Source organism: Octopus bimaculoides, chromosome 26 (assembly GCF_001194135.2).
Source record: "Octopus bimaculoides isolate UCB-OBI-ISO-001 chromosome 26, ASM119413v2, whole genome shotgun sequence".
In the NCBI taxonomy this organism is placed as follows: domain Eukaryota; kingdom Metazoa; phylum Mollusca; class Cephalopoda; order Octopoda; family Octopodidae; genus Octopus; species Octopus bimaculoides.
The window spans coordinates 16,743,845-16,764,448 of NC_069006.1; the positions used below are offsets into that span (position 1 = coordinate 16,743,845).

Sequence of the window (20,604 nt, forward strand, 5' to 3'; positions counted from 1 at the left end):
TATATATTTATGATTATAAATGTTTTTTACCGAAAAGGTTTTTTCATACTGAGCTACCCGGCAAAATTGTTAATTATTAATTTTATTACTAATTGACGATTCCCTGCCCTGCATATCTATATATATATATATATATAGGAGAATGTACGAAAAAACAACAACAGACGAGGACAGGTGGTGTAAACAACAAAAGGATGTATTACTATGACGCTCGGGAATACGGAAAGTCTTTAACGTTTCGAGCTACGCTCTTCAACAGAAAGAATACAGAGACAAGGAGAAAAACACGGAGAGAAAAAATTGAATAGTGTTCAGTCAACGGTCAATCATAGTAATATATATATATATAATGGATTCTCTTGTGAAGAACAAATGAGGATTCAGTAAAATAAAGTGTTAATCACGTTCTATGGACACGAATGTATCTCTTGAAGCCTGCTGATGCCTTGCAAACCTTTTGGCAAATGGAACAAGTTGAGGACTCAGTTTGCTTGAGTGCTTGTGGATCATTTATTATGCGTTTTCTTGAGTGAACAGCAAGGCCTGCTTTGCTTCATGCCACAAAACCACAATGACGGGTAAGGTGTCCATTTAGAGGAACAGTATTTTGCTAGCGTGCCTTCATGCTTCATGAAGTTGGTCCCGATTAGAGGCTGGTAGGTGTTCCCTCTGCTAACAATATATATTGTATATAAAGGGTGCAGAGTTGCACCAATAACCAGCTGGTGGAGAACCTGCCTGGGGTTAAACTAGTAGTAACATGGAACAGCCACTTTGATGTGGTGACTGACTTTACTTTTTATATTCAAAAAATACAACTTAAAAATAACTACTACTTTCAAAAGTAGTAGACATGTTTTCAACTTGAGCAACCAATTATAGCTAAAAGAGCCAGGGTGCTACACTGACAGATAAACTTTATACCTCCACACCTCCACACAGATGACTCAGACACAAATGTTCAATTGTAAAAGATCTGTAGAACCCTACCAGGTTGGGTGTTGGAGATAAAGTAGGATAATAGAGTAGAAACAGAGATGATGTGGGAGGGAGGAATCTGTAGGAGAGAAGGGATGGGGAAGAGTAGAGTTGGTGAGAGAAAGTGAAAGAGAACTAGAGAAGGGTAGTGATGGGAGAGAGTGGAGTGCAGGGAAAAGGGAACAGAGAAGAGTGGCAGTGAGTGAGAGAGGAGGAGAAAGCGAGAGAAGACTGAAGTGAGAGAGATAGAAAAGGAGTGAAATGTATAGGAGGAGGACAGGGGTGAGAGAGAATTAAGAGAGAAAGTGATAGAAGACTGAAGTGAGAGGGTTGAGATGAAAGAAAAAGAGCAGGTCTGAAAGTAGATAGATGAGAAGACAGTCCAGTTTTGTATGATATCTTACTGATTCTGATATCTCACAGTCCTTAACTGTAATAAAAGTAATTTCTAATTTAGTCACAAAGCCTACAGTTTTGAGGAAGAGGGTTGGTTAGTCAACTACATCAACCTCTTAGTACTTGATTTGCATGTTATTCGGATGAAGGGTAAAGTTGATCTCAGAAGGATTTGAACTCAGAATATGAAGAGCTAGAATAAACACCAAGGCATTTTGTCTAACACTAACACTTCTGCCAATCCACATCCATAATAAGGTTTCTAGTATAGGCATAAAGCCTGAATTTCATTGGGGAGAGTGGATGACATTGCACTGACTGGCACTTTATTTAATTGGTCCCAAAAGAGTGAAAAGCAACATTAAATGTGTAGGATTTGCACTCAGATCATAAAGAGCTGAGACAGATACTGCCAAGCAGCTTTTCAAAATGTTCCAACAATTCCGCCAATCTACTACCTTCATCTATACTATAATGGAGAAAGCTACTTATTAATTAGGTATGTAAAAATTGCTAAAAGTACTAAAAGAAATTAATTATTAAAGGGTTGACCAACTGGAAATATTTTTATAAATTCATGTTCTAAGAAATTTGCCATAATTTCGATTTCTCAAGTTTATTGAATTTTTAAAACTCCAATTTCTCACAAATTTAAATATTCATTGCATTTACAGTAAAAAAAAAAAAAGTACATATGCCAAAGCAAACAGTAGAATTTGATGCAATCCACTGGCTCACCAACTCTTATCAAACTGTACACTATGCCAGCATGGGAAACAGACTTTAAATGATGATGATGATGATAAGGACAAAAAAAAAAAACAACAGTAGGGATTTACATAGAATTGAGTATAGCATATGAAAAGCAACAGTATAAAAGGAATAAAAAATAAACAGCCCATCAGTAGGGACAGCCCCTGTAGGCCCAAGCAGGAAATTCCAGATCAGTATCTGTAAATAGGCCCATTCACTTGGGCAATACCTACTTCTCTCAACCATCTTTCAGTAAATTCACTGGATGGAGGCAGTGCACCCATGTCCACCCTCACCCTCCTCTTCAAGTAGAACTTGAAGTTGATAAGAGCTTGACCAAAAGTAATTGTTATCTATTTTGCTGTTGCGTCTGTCTAATTAATGTAAAAGGAAATTGAGGTACTGAATGTGGATGGACCACAGAATTCTAGTTTCTTTCACATATCTAGGGAGTGGAAGGAGACTGTGTTCTGGAGCAGCTTGTGACAAGTACAGATGAGGGTTTGTTTGATAAATCTAACAGTGTACTTTTGTGCAATGCCTGTTGTTTCTGTTAACTACAAATACCAGTTTGTGTGTGTGTGTGTGTGTGTGTGTGTGTGTGTGTGTGTGTGTGTGTTTGTGTGTGTGAGTGAATGAGTGAGTGAGTGTATAGTTGTATTTTATATGTATTTTATAATGTTATGCAGTGAGAAATATAAGATTAGGACTTCAACCAATCTGAACACAAATCACCAACCACCACTACCTCTCACTATTAGCTCTACTGTCCCCACCACCACTACCTATCACCATTCGCTCTACTGTTCCCACCACCACTACCACCACTTCATGATACAGCCTATATAGTTATATGTAGCAGAACAGATTTGTTAGTGTTCTGGGAAGGTCAAAGTAGTTTAGACATAAAAAGTGTGTGAAGTAAGTTCCTGTGCCAGTTTCAGTATTGCAGGCAGAGCTCGGGACTTGTGGCAGGGCTGACTACCACAAGAATTATTTTAAAAGGGCTGCCACATGTGGCATGTGCGGATAACTGGCATAAATGACATGTAAGGACGGTGGTCACAAATGATATGCAAGGATAGCTGCAACAAATGACATGTAAGGCTAGCAGCCTATCATACTCGACAGCTAAGCTCCCTGTTGCACCTAACATGTAAAGTTAGCTGCTACATCTAGCAAGTAGGCTTGCTGCTATATTTAGCAAGTCAAATGATTCCATAGCAGAAAAAAAAAAAAAAAAGAACAAAGCTTTCCCTTTTTAAACTTCGACTCGTTTGATTGGCTGATGGAAAACAGCAAATGGGTGAGAGGAAGAGAGACACATAAAGAGGGAGGGAAGAAAAAAGTCTTGAGTGTATGGTCTGAACTGTTGTAGAGGATGTATTTTCCTAAGTGGTTATACTAACAAGTTTTGAGATCAAAAACTTGGTGAGCTAGACAACAGGGAGCTGAAAGAGGAAGGGATCGACCAGTTTATATAAACAGATTAATAAGATAGTAGTATGTTATCACAACTCTTTTTGGCAATAATGCTGGTTGTACCATTATGTTTAATAATGAGAGTGTTCAAAATCACTGCCTATTATGGTGTTTCATAAGGAATTGAGTCTTTGATAAAAGTGTTCCGTGAGGTTGTTACCATTGTACACTAGCTGCGCTGCTATGGGCTGTGCATTTATGTGTATGTTTACTTGTGTGTGTACGCACACACACACAGCACATTCATATAAGTGAACATTAGATTAGTTAAAATGCTGGTGTGTTTACATCCCTGTAACTTAGCGGTTTGGCAAAAGAGACCGATAGAATAAGTACTAGGCTTACAAAGAATGTCCTGGGGTTGATTTGCTCGACTACAGGCAGTGCTCCAGCATGGCCGCAGTCAAATTCATATAAGTGAACATTAGATTAGTTAAAATGCTGGTGTGTTTACTTACATCCCTGTAACTCAGCGGTTTGGCAAAAGAGACCGATAGAATAAGTACTAGGCTAACAAAGAATGTCCTGGGGTTGATGTGCTCAACTACAGGCGGTGCTCCAGCATGGCTACAGTCAAATGACAAACAAGTAAAAGAATATCAGGAACCACTGCTGAGATGATTAAAATATCCAGCAGTATAGGATACAGCCTAGTCACTTGTGTAATTAATTGGGTTAGTCAGGAAGGGGCCATCCCCAATGATTGGTGTAGTAGTATTATAGTTAGCTGCATCAAGGGTAAAGGTGATGCCTTAGATAGAAATACTTACAGATGTATCAAACTGCTGGACCAGGTCGTAAAAGTTACTGAGAGAGTTATAGCTCAATTGATTAGGAATAGAATTAAACTAGATAAGATGCAGTTTGGTTTTGTACTTGGGAAGAGTACCACAGATACCATCTTCCTAGTGAGACCACCGCAGGAAAAGTATGTGGCCAAGAGTAAACCATTGTACTTGGTTTTCATCGACCTGGAGAAAGCTTTTGACAAAGTTCAGTGCTCTGTTATCTGGTGGTCTCTAAAGAAGTTAGGAGTAGAGGAGTAGCTTGTTAGAGCTGTACAAACCACATACAGTGGTGCTGTCAGGAAGTTGAGTCAGCCATGAATACAGTGATGAATTTAGCATACAAGCAGAGGTCCACTAGAGCTCAAATTTCAGTTCACTCTTATAGTCCTCCAGGCCATAACAGAGGAATTCAAAACTGGATGTCCGTGGGAATTACTATATGCTGATGACCTCACTCTTATTGCAGAATCTGTAGCAGAATTGGGGAAGAAATTCCAGGTATGAAAGCAAAACCTGGAATCAAAGGGCTTTAAAGTTAACCTATCTAAGACCAAAGTTGCTGTTAACAAGAAAGTAGATAAGACTGTAAGAAAGGAGTTGGAAGTAATTCCATTCGCTGTGCCAAATGTAAGCTATGGACACATAAGAGATGCAGTGGAATCATAGGTAGATTAACAGATAAGGTCATCGTTGTGTGTGGCAGATGTGCAGGAACAATAAGCACTAAGAGCACATGGGACTTAGACTCTCTCAAATGTCCAGGAGGATCTCTCAAGATGGTAGATAGTTTCTGTTACCTAGGTGATCAAATTAACAATGGGAGTGGATGCTCTGAAAATATTATGTCTAGAATATGAATAAGATAGAGGAGGTGCAAAGAGCTACTAACTCCATTGGCAACAAAAGACACTCTTTCTCTTTCTCAGAGTGAAATGTAGATTATATGATGCTTGTGTGCGAACAGCTAAACTTCATGGTAGTGAAACTTGAGCTCTGAATGCAGATGACATGTAGACAAGAGAGAAATGAAGGCAGTATGCTCCACCGGAAGTGCAGTGTGAATGTGCATGAACGAGAAAGCGCAAATGTGTTAAGAGAAAATTTGGGAATAAGAAGAATCAAATGCAGCACACAAGAGACGAGACTATGTTGGTTTGGACATGTGAAGCGTATGAATGAAGACAGCTGTATAAAGAAGTGCTGGTCACTGAAAGTGGATGGCACCTGTGGAAGAGGGAGACCTAGGAAGACATGAAATGAAGTAACGAGGACTGACCTCAGGATGTTGGGACTCAGAGAGGAAATGACACTGGACCGAAATGTGGTTCTAGAAAAGACCCACCCACATCAGCAAACCTGAGTTCTAGGAGCATTGTGACCCACAATAAAACTTTCACACACCCTACCCCAACAAACCAAGCTACACCCCCACCTTCCTTCCCAAAGTTTTTCTCTCCTCTTCCTCACATTTCTTCTTCTTACACTATGATTGTCTCCCATTCCCCCAAACCAGTCCTTACTACCCTGTTCATTGTATTGTTGCTTCCACCATCCCCCCTCTGCATACCCATATTCTCACCAGTCACAGCATTATCCAGCCCCACTCCTCACTACCCTGCTCACTGCATTGCTGCTTCTCTTGTCCCTTCCCCTTCTATATACCCAGATTCTCTCCAGTCGATGCATTCTCCCACCGCTGACTCCTTGGCGATACCTTGCCAGCATCTGTCACAATTCATCTCCTTCTTCTTTACCATCCCATCTATACTCTGATCTCTGTTCCTTGCAAGCATACCCTGGTACTTGCTGCCATCCCTCTCCTGCTCTTGCTGTCTCCTACTCTCTCTCTCTCTCTCTCCTTTGCTGTCCCCTCTGGTGGAGTAATCATTTATCTCCACTACAGCAACAAACCTGTTTCTGCCTTCATCCTTGATCACTCTCTCCTCCTTCTTCTTCCCTTACCCTTACCTCTAGCTAGATAACCATGTATCCCCTTTACAGCAGCACACCTCTTGTTAACTCACACTTTATCTCTTGGTAACTGCTTTTCCCTTCATTCTTGTTTGCTCTCGCTCTTTTTCTCTCCCCCCCTCTCTGGCTGGGTAACCATGGACCTCCTCTACAGCAAGACATCTGTTTCTGCCTCTCTTTCAACATCTGACACAAGATCACCTCCTCCAATGCCCCATCCTCTCTAAAAGACTCTTTGTCTTGCAAAGTCACTTGGCGACCCTGCCAGTGCAGGTGCCACTTAAAAAGCACCCAGTCCACACTGTAGTGGTTGGCATTTGGAAAGGCATCCAGTTGTAAAAACCACACCAAAACTGACCTTGCATGTGCAAGTACCATGTAAAAAGCACTCGGCCAACTCTACAGAATGGTTGGTGTTAGGAAGAGCATCCAGCTGTAAAAACCATGCCAAAACACACTCAGAAGCATGGTGCAGGTTCCCACTTGGCTAGCTCCTGTCAAACTGGCCAACCCATGACAGCATGAAAGGAGGGGGTTAAATGATGATACCGATATATATATATATCATTACTACTCTGCAAAAGTGTCATAAGTCCAAAATGTTGCTTTTTCAGTAAATGAAGAAATAGTTCCACCATTCCATTTCTTTTTACATTAACAAGTTTCAGTTTAACTGAGCCCCTCAATGTCGTTTGCCATTGACAAGCTCTTTGTAGAGGATGGTCTGTGAAGAATCTTGAAGGGGCCATTTGGATCACATGTCCTAACCACCCGAGGCAATGCTTGAGATGGCAGCTTCAATGCTTGGCATTTCTAAGTGATTGTATGTATGTGTGAATGAAGTATCACATCTGCTTTTCTGGTTTCTGCTGCTGAAGTGGATATAACCACTCTGAAATGCAGGCATCCACGAAAATGATCATAATGAATAACAGTCTCATGAATTCCATTTTCTTTTTCTCATATTTTACACACACACACACACACACACACACACACATATATATATATATATATATATATATATATACATACATACATATGACGGACTCTCTCATTGAAGATGACACATAAAATCCAACCAAATATACAATCAACAACACAGACATTACTATTACTACTATTCATCAATGTTTTCAATTCATTCAGTCTACCTGGTGACTTCTCATGTGAGTCCTTGGGTCACCAAAAGCAATACGGATATGAGAATGACTTAGTTAACCACATGTGATCTAGTTGAAAAATCACAATATGGACAATGGCGGTTTGTGGGAAGACTGTTGTTCTGTTGGCTTATTTTCCTATTTTACAGTAACTGCTCTTTAGTTCCAAAATTTCAAAGCTAGAAAAAGCACTCTTTCCTCCAGTCTGCACAGTCTTTCACAAGATTCTCAAAGTTTTCTTTTAAATCACATAATAGTATATAAACATACACACACACACACTTATATACACATTCATAGTTGTAAAATATATACATGCATATATATATATATGTATGTATACCAAAAGGCAATCTTGTCCACCTTAATGGAGAGGGTGGATTAGAACACAGAATACTACGTCATTTACATTGAGAGAGTTTTTCATATGGACTTGTGTTGCATAAAAGCATTCTTAATTATATTGTTCACACATGAGAACCATCTACTCCAGCTGCCAGAACAGCATTATTACATGATCTTGCTCTGCTATGGGCTCCTCAGTGACAGATGCCCAGCAGTGACATAACTGCCAAATCTCCTGACATATAGAATATTGTTTTCTATTCCAGGACCAGTGGGCTTATTAAAAAATAACTAAGAGGGCAGCAGCAGTATTAACACCAAAAAGTAATCTTGATTTCCAACTTAACATGGAGGTAGGGTAAAACCAATGGATTTGGCAAAACAAGAAACTGCCAATGGTCTTACAGAACATTTGCTCAAGGTGTCACACAGGGGTACTGAACCCAGAGCCATGTGTTTTGGAAGCAAGCTTCTTACCACACAGCCATGCCTGAGGCTACATACATATAACACACACACTGATATACACGTACAAAAGTTTAATGATGTGGTTAGTAACAGTGACAATACACTTGAGCAAACTTTCTACAGACTCAACCAAAGGGCAAAGGACATACATCACACAGAGTAGACCCAGAATATTGCATATGAGAGAAGGAATAAGGAGAAAAAGGGGGAATGAGAAAGGGAGGAGTGATAGTGAGAGGAGTGAAAAAAGCCGAGCTAAAAATAGAAAATGAGTGAGAAAAAAACGGAGAAATGAGAGATTAGGGAAGGAGAAAATGGTAAGATTGAGAGACAGGGTTGATGGGAAGAGAGGTAAACAAAATAGTCAATAGACTAATTGATATAAGTATTTATCTGTAAAGTCATCTTTAAGCATGTAACTCTTCTAACCTTGTATTTACTCTTATAGGAATACATCTCAATTTTGACACCATCTGCTCAAAAGAAATGAAAACAGCTGCCAATTTATGCGTGCTTACATGCATGCATCTGTACACGTGTGTGTGTGTGTGTATAGACAGATAGATATGTGTGTATGGTTATACACACACACATCAGAAATGATGCTGATATTCTATATATTATAAGAGAGTGGTCCGAGTGATATGTGAAGCATATGTATATATCATCATCATCATTTAACGTCCGTTTTCCATGCTAGCATAGGTTGGATGGTTTGACTGGGGTCTGGCAAGCCAGGAGGCTGCACCAGGCTCCAATCTGATCAGGCAAGACGGAGGAGGAAAATCGCCAACAATTCACATGTGGTTACATTTTGAAATGACCAGAAGGGAATGGGCGAAGAAAAAGTTCTTTCTAAGACAGTAGAGTGTAAAAGTGTAAGTATGTGTGTATATGTGTGGGTATGTGCATGCGCGCATGTCTGTGTGTATGTGTAATAATAGCACGTGTGTGCGTGTGGTTTTGGCTCTTTATATGTGTATGTGTGAGTGGACTATATATATATGTATATATATATATTGCTATATACTATATATATGTATGTATATATATATTGCTTGCGAAGACCTGTTGAGGCAAGTGAAATCATTGTCGTGGCCAATGACAATACCGCCTGATTGGCACCTGTGCCAGTAGTACATAAAAAGCACCATTCAAGTGTGGATGTTGCCAGTGCCACCTGACTGGTCCTGGTACAGCCTTCTGGCTTGCCAGCCCTTAGTCAAACCGTCCAACCCATGCCAGCATGGAAAGCAAACATTAAATGACGATGATGATGATATATATGTAAGTTGAATTAACTTTTCTCTAGGCTGGGCTAGGCCAAATTTACTTGTCTCTAGGCTACACTGATAATAACCATTCCCAGTTCTGTACTTCATTTATGAAAGCATTTCCTATAATACATGGGTAATAAAATCCTATTTTAAGCTTACAAACAAATAATTCTTTTTTTTTTTAATACAGTGCAGTAAAAAAAAAAAGCAATCTAAATTTACAAATACAATTTGGCGGTGTTTACCATACATCACGGACACTTTATTTATGAATGCAGTTTGCAAGAAAACATGTTCTTTTGAGTCCTTGTAGCCTGGAATAGTTTTCTCCTCCTTGGAAATGAATGAACAGTCTAGCAATTTTTCCAATACAATCCAGTTTCGTCTACATTAAAAATCTGTTCGGGAAGAAACCTGTTTTCTTCAATGATTTTCTTTAATGCATTACGAAATTCCATTGCTGCTTGTTCGTCAGCTGATGCGCTTTCACCTTGCTTCTTAATGGAGTAATAACTTCTTCGCTCCTTAAATCTCATGAACCATCCTTGACTTGCTTTGCACTCTACACCTTTCCCATCTGGATATTTTTCTTCAGGCCCTCAAAGACAACGCTTTCTCTTGAAGGATTTCTTGACTAATAGTACCATGCTGACGATTCAACCTAACAATCCAAAGAGAAAGAAGACTTTCCATTTCTTCAAAGATTTTGCTTCTTTTCTTATTGATGACAGTGCTCTTCATCCCTGGGGCTTCAAATTTGATATGTGATAAACTCTTGTCCTTATTATGTACAATCATCGATACAGTTGTCCAACTCATCCCAAAAGATCATGCAATTGCTACCACTTTTTCACCCTTTTCATGGCGTTTTAACATAGCCAGTTTATCTTCCAGTGTTATAGCAATGACATTTAGCACTTTCACTATGAATTTTCTTAGAAGCCATGGAGGCAAAAAATAAAGTCACAAATGAATGAGAATGAGAAAGTAGCCGATAAACAGACATAAACAAATCTGAATTCAAAACAATCACAGGAATCACAAGTGACAACAATGCCTAACGGTAGATATTAGAACTACAATGCAATATGAGCTCTGAAAGACTGATTAATAAGACAACACAGCTGATTTCATGATTTCGTTCACTTAGCTACACTACGTTATGGTGTGTGTCTTAACATTTACTGTACGCATTTTAATGTGATTTTATATGCTTTTAGTCTTATATATTGTACAGTAACATGATTTCTCACAGACAGTGCCCACCTGACCCTATTATACTGTGTAGTCAACAAAATCAAAAACAAACAATGCATATGCGCGAAATTAAAATTATAAAATGGTGACAATTTACCCATCGCACCCTGTATATATGTACTAATGGAGATTGAGAGAAATCTGAAATGCTCCCACGAAAAAGTAGCCTATGCTATAGAAAATATAAAATCAAACCCTAAAGTTTGCCAAAAGAAACTGTATTAGTGCGTTACAGGGTAGGGCCACTTCTCCAAAAAGATGACGCCCTCATGGGAAACCCATTGAAGATATGGGAAACCCATTGAAGATATGTGAAACACTGGACGAATAATTCAAAAATGCTTTTATCCCACCTTTATGACACATGCAAGTCAGTAAACCTACAATTTTTTTTTACCATTACAGATGTAAAAAGTGAGGCAGTAACAACTGATTACACCAATATAAAAGATGAAATACTAGCCATAGACAAGGGAAGCCTGAAGTCAACAACTGGCCCTGGTAGTTTCCTAGCAATACTTCTAAGACCATGTAAATGAACCCTAGTAAAACCACTACAGTCTCTCTTCCGGTTTCTTCACAAGTTGCAAATTTCCAGATATTTGAAGGAAAGAATATGCTCTAACCATGAAGTAGATGGTACAGTGGGTGCCAAAAACTATAGGCCTATCTCTCTAACTTCATATATCAACAAAGTCACAGAACAGATAGTATGCAGGAAACTAATTGCATTCCTTGAAGAAAATGACTTGCTGACTGACACCCAGTGTGGTTTCTGACCAGGTAGAAGCTGCTTGACACAACTCTTACTACACTATTAGTGAATGCTGAAGCAACTGCTTAACCACTCAAATGTAGACATGATATATCTCAACTTTGCGAAAGCTTTTGATTAAGTCAATCATAAAATGATACATCACAAACTGCATGATCTTGGCATAGTTGGAAAACTAGGAGAGTAGCTACATGACTTTCTAAAAGATAGAAATCAGGTTGTAGTAGTAATGAATGAGGGCCCCCTCCAAGGAAACACAAATAGAGAGTGGTATCTTACAGTGCACTGTCTTGGGGCCGCTACTCAGATATGCAACTGTTCTCAGATATACCCTCATCCACACAGAGAGCCACTCTCACAAACTATGCAGATGAAACAAAAGTGTCACAGGTAACATAAAATCCTAAAGATGACATGCCCCTGCAATATGTGTTAGATGCAATGTACAAGTGGGCTGACGATAATAATATGCAGTTTAATGCAAGAAAGTTCCAAACCCTAGGCTATCAACAAAGTTAAATACAATGCAGAGATAAATACACTGGACCTGGAGGGGTTAAGAGTTCCAGAATCAACATCAGTGTTTAACCTGGACGTTGACATGAGTCATGATGCAGTCTTCCATGTGCATATTACTAAGTTGGCAATGAAATGCAGGTGGCTGACCAAATGGATCCTTAGAACTTTCAGAAAGAACAAGTGAGCAAGAAATCATGATGATCCTCTGCAGGGTATTTGTCCTAAGCCATCTTGATTATTGCTCCCAACTATGGTCACCACACAGTGTGAAATTAATAGTGGAATTTGAAGCATTTCATCTGTGGGAGTGGGTAGTTGGCTGGGCCCAGCAATGCACTTGTCGATACTCTCATTCTTTGGAACACAAAGAAGATAGCATTGGTGCTAATTAGCTACTATGAAAGACTGAAGAGGTCAAGACATTACTCCCTGGAACAAAAGTAGGAAAGATACGCAATATACATCTGGAAGATCCTGAAAGAACTCATCCCAAACTTTGGCACTGAAAGTTAGAACAGAGAACCTAAAATCCCTTCTTTGCCGTCAAAATATAGGATCAGGGACTGGAATAGCGTGGGAGATTCAATATCCTCCCGAAAGAGTTGTGAGACTTAACATGGTGTGGTTGTAGATGTCTTCAAAATGAAACTGGATCTCCTACTGTGAAGGAGTCCCAGATGAGCCAACTTCACAGCAGGAAGTGGGAATGAGGGCAGCAGCATGAAAGTCCCTCATTCACCAAATGCCAACTATTAAGCTAGCTACTGTGACAAATGTGTACTAATAAAGATTGGTTACAAATATCAAAACAAAACAGTTCTCAATCGATGTAAATGTGAGAAAAATGTAGAATGAGAGAAACATTTTTTGACTTGCATACCTTGAGTTTTAGCCGAAGAGTTTGGTGTTGTTGAGGACGGAGAAACAGTTGTCTCGGAGTTGGCATTAACTAAGCTGGTTTGCGATTCATTCAATTTAGTATTCCTTTGAAGTGTTGAAGAATCATCGAGGTCGCCTGTAACCTTGAGATTTGGTAATCCAGATCCATAGTTGGAAGTTCCTTTTAAAATACTTTTAGGTTTGGGCCGGAGTGGAGGTGGTACCATCGGCCTCGGAGCAGAGAACGAATTGATTTTTTTTATGGTGACCATACTGTCCGCAGATGAAGCATCAGTGGAAGTGGGTAGTTGGCTGGGCCCAGCCATGCACTCGTCGATACTCTCACTCTTTGGAACATTATAACTACCACTTCTCTTGAATAGCTTGCTGCTCTCTTTTTCACTGTGGCGCCTAAACAGCCCTTTCTTTACTTCGTCCAACTTGTTAAGTTCATCTTCGGTCAAAGCCGACGGTTCTTTACCTTTCTCTTTCTTTTTCTGTTCCTTCTTCTCCTTCTCTTTCTCTTTCTTTTTGTCTTTCTCTTTCTTTCGGAAACTGAACATGATCGATCAGTTGTTAATAATGTTCAACCTAACACCGAATATATCTAAACCAGAAACGTTAGTGACCGCAGCCTTCGTCGTTGTTACGCAAACCCAGTCGGTTGTTACAGCTGAACAAAGTATCTCCGGCGGTATCAAACGTAATGAAAAAACTGAGACGGGTAGGTTTGAAAGAACCAACCACAAAGTGTCAACGTCCCTTTTGTCACTACTGCTCTCCGAGTTGCGAGTGTGTTTGTCTGTGTGTGTATGTATTCGTGTGATGTTTGTGTGTATGCAAACATGTGTGTAAATTAAAAAAATTGCTTTGGACCGTCATAAGAGGAAAACATCCGAAGTGATGGCAGAAAAGTATTCTTGCCCAATTTAGGAAAGTTGTCAGTGGTCAGAGAGTTTCAATTCAAACAATTAGAACGCTAACTTAACACACACGAGATAATAGGAGCATTACTGTCTGCGAACAAAACAATATTGGTCGAATGTATATATGAACACAAAGTTAGATAATTTGTCTACGGATGTCAGAAGTACAACGGACAATTATGGGTTTATCAACTACTCATCCAAATCTATATATTAAAAAAAAAAAAAGACAATGGGACCTTTCAGAGACACTTCATGTCAGATGGCCTGTGTTCGCAAGAGATCTACAAATAACAAAAATGTTGCAATTCAATCGGTTTGTTCGTAGTTTAAGTCACTGACCAGAAGCACAGGCGCAATGAGAAAATATTTCCAGTTGTAAAAGTGTCCTTTTTTTTTCAACTGCAGCATTTAACAAAAAATCGCTTTCACTCTCCTTCGTTGAGCTTCGAAGAACAAATCTACAAAACAACAAATGTTAGACTTCCTAAGTTTTACCACTACAAAAACTGATAAGACCACCTCTACTACCACTACAGCTAAGAAAATAATCACTACTACTACTACTAACACTGCTAATAATACCAATACTATTACTTATACAGCTATTAATACTATAACTACCGCTATTACAACTACAAAACAAGCGGAGGGGGTTAGATTTTGCTCTACTTGTACTTTGTTAGGATTGGTGTTGGCGGGGATGATAAGATAAGAGTAATTAGTGTGTCGCGTGTGTGTAACAGTTAGTGCGCGCGTCTTCATACGTTTGACTATGTACAAGTGTGTAGGTGGCAGTGGTAGAGGGAGAAAGAGTGCGATAGAGCAGACGGAGAAAGTAATCTTTTGACGCGGATAAATGAGATAAAAGTGGGACTGTTGGTAGTGCGCGGCAACACTTTCTTCTGCTGGTTGTGAAAGGAAACACCAAATAAACAAACGTGAGTCTGTGGCGAGGCTAGAATCTGCTTCTTAATCCTATAACATGGCTGACAACTATCCGGGCACCTGCCAAACAAATACTTCCGCATCGTACATCGTAGCCGAACTTAGAGAGCTAACCAAGGTGTAACAACTTGGACGAAATGCACGTCGATAGAGACAAGATGGTTTTTTGCCATTCATATCATATCTAAGTATGTTTCCATGATTAATATAAACACGAGGTCGGTTCAATAATTGTATATCCAAACTTATTTGTAACTGTTATCAAAAAAACAGTCACACAGATTGTATTCATACACCAAAGCAAGGGAGGTCACTCTGTCCTCTCACCTGGTAAAGTTACGTCACATTCGTAACGAGTGGTCAATCATAACAGACAAATCGTTCGATTGTAGGGAGAGAGGAATGTGTCTGTGTGTCACCTGTGATCTTGCATTTATCCATACACGTCCCTTGATCAATATTACAGCGAACGTCAGAAATAGTTAGAAAAAAATATGTCCATTCTTCTGCAACACCTTGGTATTATAACGCACAGTTGAGTAGCAGCAGTTTGTTTATCTGTCTACTTAGTCGGTTAGATTTCTCTCTGTTTATCTATTCTCCAATTATCTGTCTAATCATTTGATTGACTATGTTTATATAGCTACATACTATATATTTCTTATATATGTATCAGCCGACTCATTTGGCCGTCTCTCTAACTTTACCAAGAGAAACAGTAGAATCCTTGGAAGCCAATGTACGCAAAAACTAATTCCTCACTTTGTAAACTACCCCCTCTCTCTTAATCTGTTTACTGTTATTCTATTGCCTGTTGGTCTGTTTATCTTTTTCCCTTGGACTCTGTGTATTAACGCTGACGTACAGAAAGCTGAACAGTGCTTTATAGTACCTTCATTTGATATCTCTTTACCCTGACTTCAAATCCATCTGAGTCGGTTGTTATTTCCGATAATATTACTATGAATAATAAATAAAAATTTCTGCTAATCAAGTATTTTCACCGATAGTTTTTAGTGCCCCTCGACATTTTACAATCTTATCTATTTCAAACATGATTATTTTAAAGGGGTATGTTGGCTGTTGACGTTAATACTGTGTATTTGTAGTAAAACAGCAGAATCCGTGGAAACTAGTGTAATTCTGCATCATCGAATGTGTGTGACGACAGTAGTAACAAAATTAAAATCTATCATTCGTGGGCTATATAATGTTTACTCCTGTTGCTACTGCACATCTCTTGTGTATCTCAGAACTGAGATTATCCCTCTTTCACTTTTCCTTCTCTATCGCTTGTACATTAAACACAAACCTGGACAGAGGCCAAAGATGGAGTTTCTATGTGCTCGCTCGACCTACAATAAATTGCAGCCAAATCACCCACCTGCCTACACCCTTTTCGAAAGGTAAAGACGCATTGATTAACGTAGTGCTAGATATGTAACATACTTTACTTAGAGAAGGATAAAGTGGTTATAGCTGGGTCGCTTTTGATCATAGGTCTGCTGAAGCAGAGCTAACCTGGAGATAAACAAACCACACGAACCTTGGAATATACCTGCAATGCAGATGACACGACAACCCTGTCTGATTCACTACAGAATTCCTATACCCACCTAGTCACACACAAAGGAAGTCACATAGCACAACTATATCCTCATAACTCGAGAGTATTACTATTTTCTTTTTCATTTCGTTCTTCCTGAATCAAAAAAAAAATGTACCAGTAATATCCTAGTGACCATTATTATAAAAGAAAGAAAATAATAACAAAATCATCGTCATCATTGTCATTATTAGAGTGATAGATGCTTTAGCATTCTGGACAAAATTCTTTACAAGGATTGTTCCCGCTTTTTTTACCTTCTGAGTCGATGTCCTGCAGAAATCAACCTTGCCTTTCATCATTTCAGCGTTGATAGAATATCTTATATACATTGATAACGTAAAGCTGTTTTGTTTTAATATTCATCGATTTTATGGCTAACATAAATAATTAACACTTGAGTGAGTTAAAATTTTTAAAAAGTGATTTGGAGTGAATAGAAAAGAAAGTAGTGAAAGACAAAAAGTATTAAGGTATTTGACACAAAAGAAAAAAAATCCATAATTAATTTGGTACACCAATATCCAATATTCCTTTCTTCTATAGGCACAAGGCCTGAAATTTTGGGGAGGTGGGTAAGTTGATTACATTGACCCCAGTGTTCAATTGGTACTTATTTTATCAACCCCAGAAAGAATGAAAGGCAAAGTTGACCTTGGCAGAATTTGAACTCAGAATGTAAAAACAGATAAAATACCGCTAAGCATTTCGCCTGGTATGTTAACAATTCTGTCAGCTCATCACCTTACACCAATATTCAATATTGCCAACATTTTTCGAAAAGTTTCCAATATTTTATCATTAAATTTGGATTTTTTTTTATTTATTTATTTATTTTTTTATAGAAACAGCCAATAAAATTTTGGCAGCTCAGGTATTCAAATGTTAAATTTCTGCCAGCTCACCACTGAGTACACACATAAGGTTGCTTATAGATAATGTGGGAAAGCCCTTTGGCTTGGCTCTTCATTACATGTAAACGATGTGATGACCATTAGATTCATATATTGATATAAGATCCATGGTTATGAACATGTATAATACGGTATTCAGATTCAAATAATGATATATATTCTACTTTTCCTCTGTGGGAATATTCCATATATAGTTATTCTTGTTTTATTCACATGATTTTTAGTCTATCATGTGTCAAGAAAGAGCTTCAAGGATTCATATATTCAATATGGATTCATATCCTCCTAAAACAAGTGTGAAGGCTTGAGTGTGTTACCTGTGGAAAAGCTTTGCCAAATGATTCTATAAAGCCAACAAAGTTAAAGCAGCAATTATTGTATATTCATTCTATACATGACAAAACCTGTTTTGAATGTCATGGAAATGATCTCTGAATCTTGGTTCAACAGAGGCATTCCAAGAATATGTCACAGCATTGGAGATATCCAAAGAGAGAAAAGAATTATGCATACAATTTGGGAAACCTTGATCAAACCAAATGATCTCAAAATGGTGGAAATTGTATTTGGAAACAGATTGGAGAAAATGCTTGCAGCAGTTTCATTATCAAATGGTATTGTTTAAAGATCAGTGTCAGCAATGACATTGAGGATCAAGTTGAGCAAGGGATCAAGTTACTGGCATTTACAAGATAGGTTCACTCAGCCTTACTTAGATAAAAGTTTCTTTTTTGTTTTACTCCTGAAACAATTGCCGAGTTTTCAGATATTTTGGAAAAGATTTCATTTTTCATAGACACAGAACTTTTTTGTGAGATAATGTCTGTGGGTGGTGTACTGGCGATGAACCAACTATTGGGAATAAAATCTGGATTTCAAGTACGAAAAAGCAAGCCCCTAAGTATTCATCTGTAGGCAAGAAGTCAAAATCAGATGGAATTGTAAAGGAAAACTAGTGATGAAAACAGGAATGGTTATAGACTCACTATAGTTTGATATTGTGAAAATGCAGGATTGAATATTAAAAGTTCTCATTTGGAACTATTCACTTGAAGAGTCTCGTAAAAGCTAGACACCAACTTTGCAATATCATCATTATCCAATGCAAATCATGCAGGACGATATCACTTTGGTGAACTCCTGAGAGAGGACATATACATTGATCATTGAAATAAAGATATGAAGGCTCTTGATGTACCTACTGAGTAAAAAGATAGAGTTCTGGGGCCCTCACTGTCAATGAATCACAGATGATATCATGCCTGATTGAATCAAAACTGGTTCCAGGTTGAGTTTGAAAACCACCTCAGGAACATTGGATTAAACACAAATATTTTAGTAGTGTGAATGGCTATTTTACGCCTAGTTTAGAACTTAATTTAGAATAGGTGCAAATTACTAAAAGAGATATCAGGAGATCAATAACAAGTTTGCCTTCAATATGAGGCATCACAAGGCACCCCAAACTATTGATGAAATGGGTTATCCCCCACCCCAACTTCACAAAAAATAGATGTATACAAAGGAAGATCTGCTTGGATAGAAGCATGATTACAAACTTTAGGGGACATTCCAGAAGTTTGATGTTAGTATCATGATACTATCTTTAAGATTTGGAGGGGTGCAGACACTAGTTTTGAGGCCAGAACCTACAGGGAAGGGTGTGATTGCATAACCTTGAGTGAATGATGATCTTGCATAACGTTGAACTTTAGGTTAGCATTAAATATCATCCAATGGGGACGACAGAAGTTTTATTTTTCAATTGTTCAAGGAATTCCACTTTACACTGAATGAAAAAAGACAAACTAAAACCCTCAAAATAATATTTGCTGAATTTGGTATTGGTAGCTTTCTTGAGGTTTGGATGCTCACTGACATTTGAAGCTGATATGTTTCTATTGGACCAAAAACTCAAAATAAGAAGGGAACAAGGTTTCAAACAATTTAAATTATCATTTCAGCAAAGAAGTGAGTGAACCACTCTTCTCAGATTCATTGACACTTACAAGTTTGAAGAAAGTAGTATATCAGTTGGTTATGTTGTTAGACAAACATAATTTTAAAGTACTTTGGAGAGATAGTAGGCATGGGATTCCAAGCCACCTTTGGAAAATAGTTGATACACTTCAGGGCTTGGATTGATTTCCTAAGACTACAGTAAAATCCTCAATGGGAAACTGTTCTAACCTCTGATGTGTATCAGGAGAAAAATAACAATGTTGTCATGTCCAGTTAGGTTAACTTTTTGCTTCATCCTTAATTTTACCCATATATTTCAAATAATAACTTTTATAATAATAAATTGCACTTTCAAGTAGACTTATTAGAGAATATAGAAGACATCATTAGAAGCAGAAAACACACACTAAATTGACGTGATCACACAGAATCCACCACCTAAATCTTTAGGGAAGGAAGGTGAGATAGATAAGCAGAGGGAACATTGTTGTCTATATCCAATATTGGTTGAGAAAAAGTAGACAAAGTCCTAGGTAACGTAACAAAGTGATCTAACTAAATGAACTTCGTGGTTAAATGTGACAAATCACAGATTTATGTGTATCAATACTATTATAACTTTGTATTAGGACTAGTTAGTTTCATCTTCCTGTCCAAAGAACATCAGACTACCAGAGCCTTCTAGTCATCTCTGTCAAGTGCTTAATCCCGAGTCTTCTTCAGATACCCTAACTTCTTTGGATCCTGCAGAGACCACTGGAGACACTGGTTTAGAAGTTGGGTGGGATACATTTTCATCACATGCCACTTCATCTTCCTGCTATCCACCAACCGATGCCTATATGTAAAAACGGACGTTAAATGATGATAAGGTGTAAGAGGAACTCCGAAGGGGAAAATGCCAGTCATTACAGCTACGTTGGACTCAAACATTTAATGCAAGGTACTGTCGTTCATGAGAGCAATTCTAGAAGGCTCCGACTAAAACAAATTCTTCACAATAATTTTTCTTCCTTTCATCTATTCTCAGATTCACCTCTACTTACAAACTTTGACCCTCGTTCACTCTATTTTTCCGTCCAATTATCTCATAGCTTATTCTTCCCTCTCCTCTTGCCCACTTTTTATCCCCCCCCCTCCCCCCATACAAACGGGCATACATATAATACTCCTTTGCAGCATACTAACTTCTTCCCT

General features: G+C 38.4%; 2 protein-coding genes across 5 annotated transcripts in view; one reads left to right on the forward strand and one right to left on the reverse strand.

Annotated features, from left to right (window-relative positions):
• The window catches only part of LOC106883030 (unconventional myosin-XVIIIa), a 237,634-nt gene that overhangs the window by 176,052 nt on the left and 40,978 nt on the right, over positions 1-20,604 (reverse strand). The window contains exon 1 of one of the 4 annotated variants that reach the window (XM_052976957.1): positions 13,053-15,158. The exons of the other annotated variants lie outside the window; for them this stretch is intronic. Coding sequence (XP_052832917.1) covers positions 13,053-13,614 — 562 coding nt within the window. The 5' untranslated portion in view covers positions 13,615-15,158. Of the gene's footprint in view, positions 1-13,052; positions 15,159-20,604 lie in introns of those variants that run through there. 4 annotated transcript variants of the gene reach the window in all.
• LOC106883034 (CST complex subunit STN1) overlaps positions 16,934-20,604 on the forward strand; it is a 19,116-nt gene continuing 15,445 nt past the window's right edge. The window contains exon 1 of the mRNA XM_014933895.2: positions 16,934-20,350. The gene's annotated coding sequence lies outside the window, so the exon portion shown is untranslated. The remainder of the gene's footprint in view (positions 20,351-20,604) is intronic.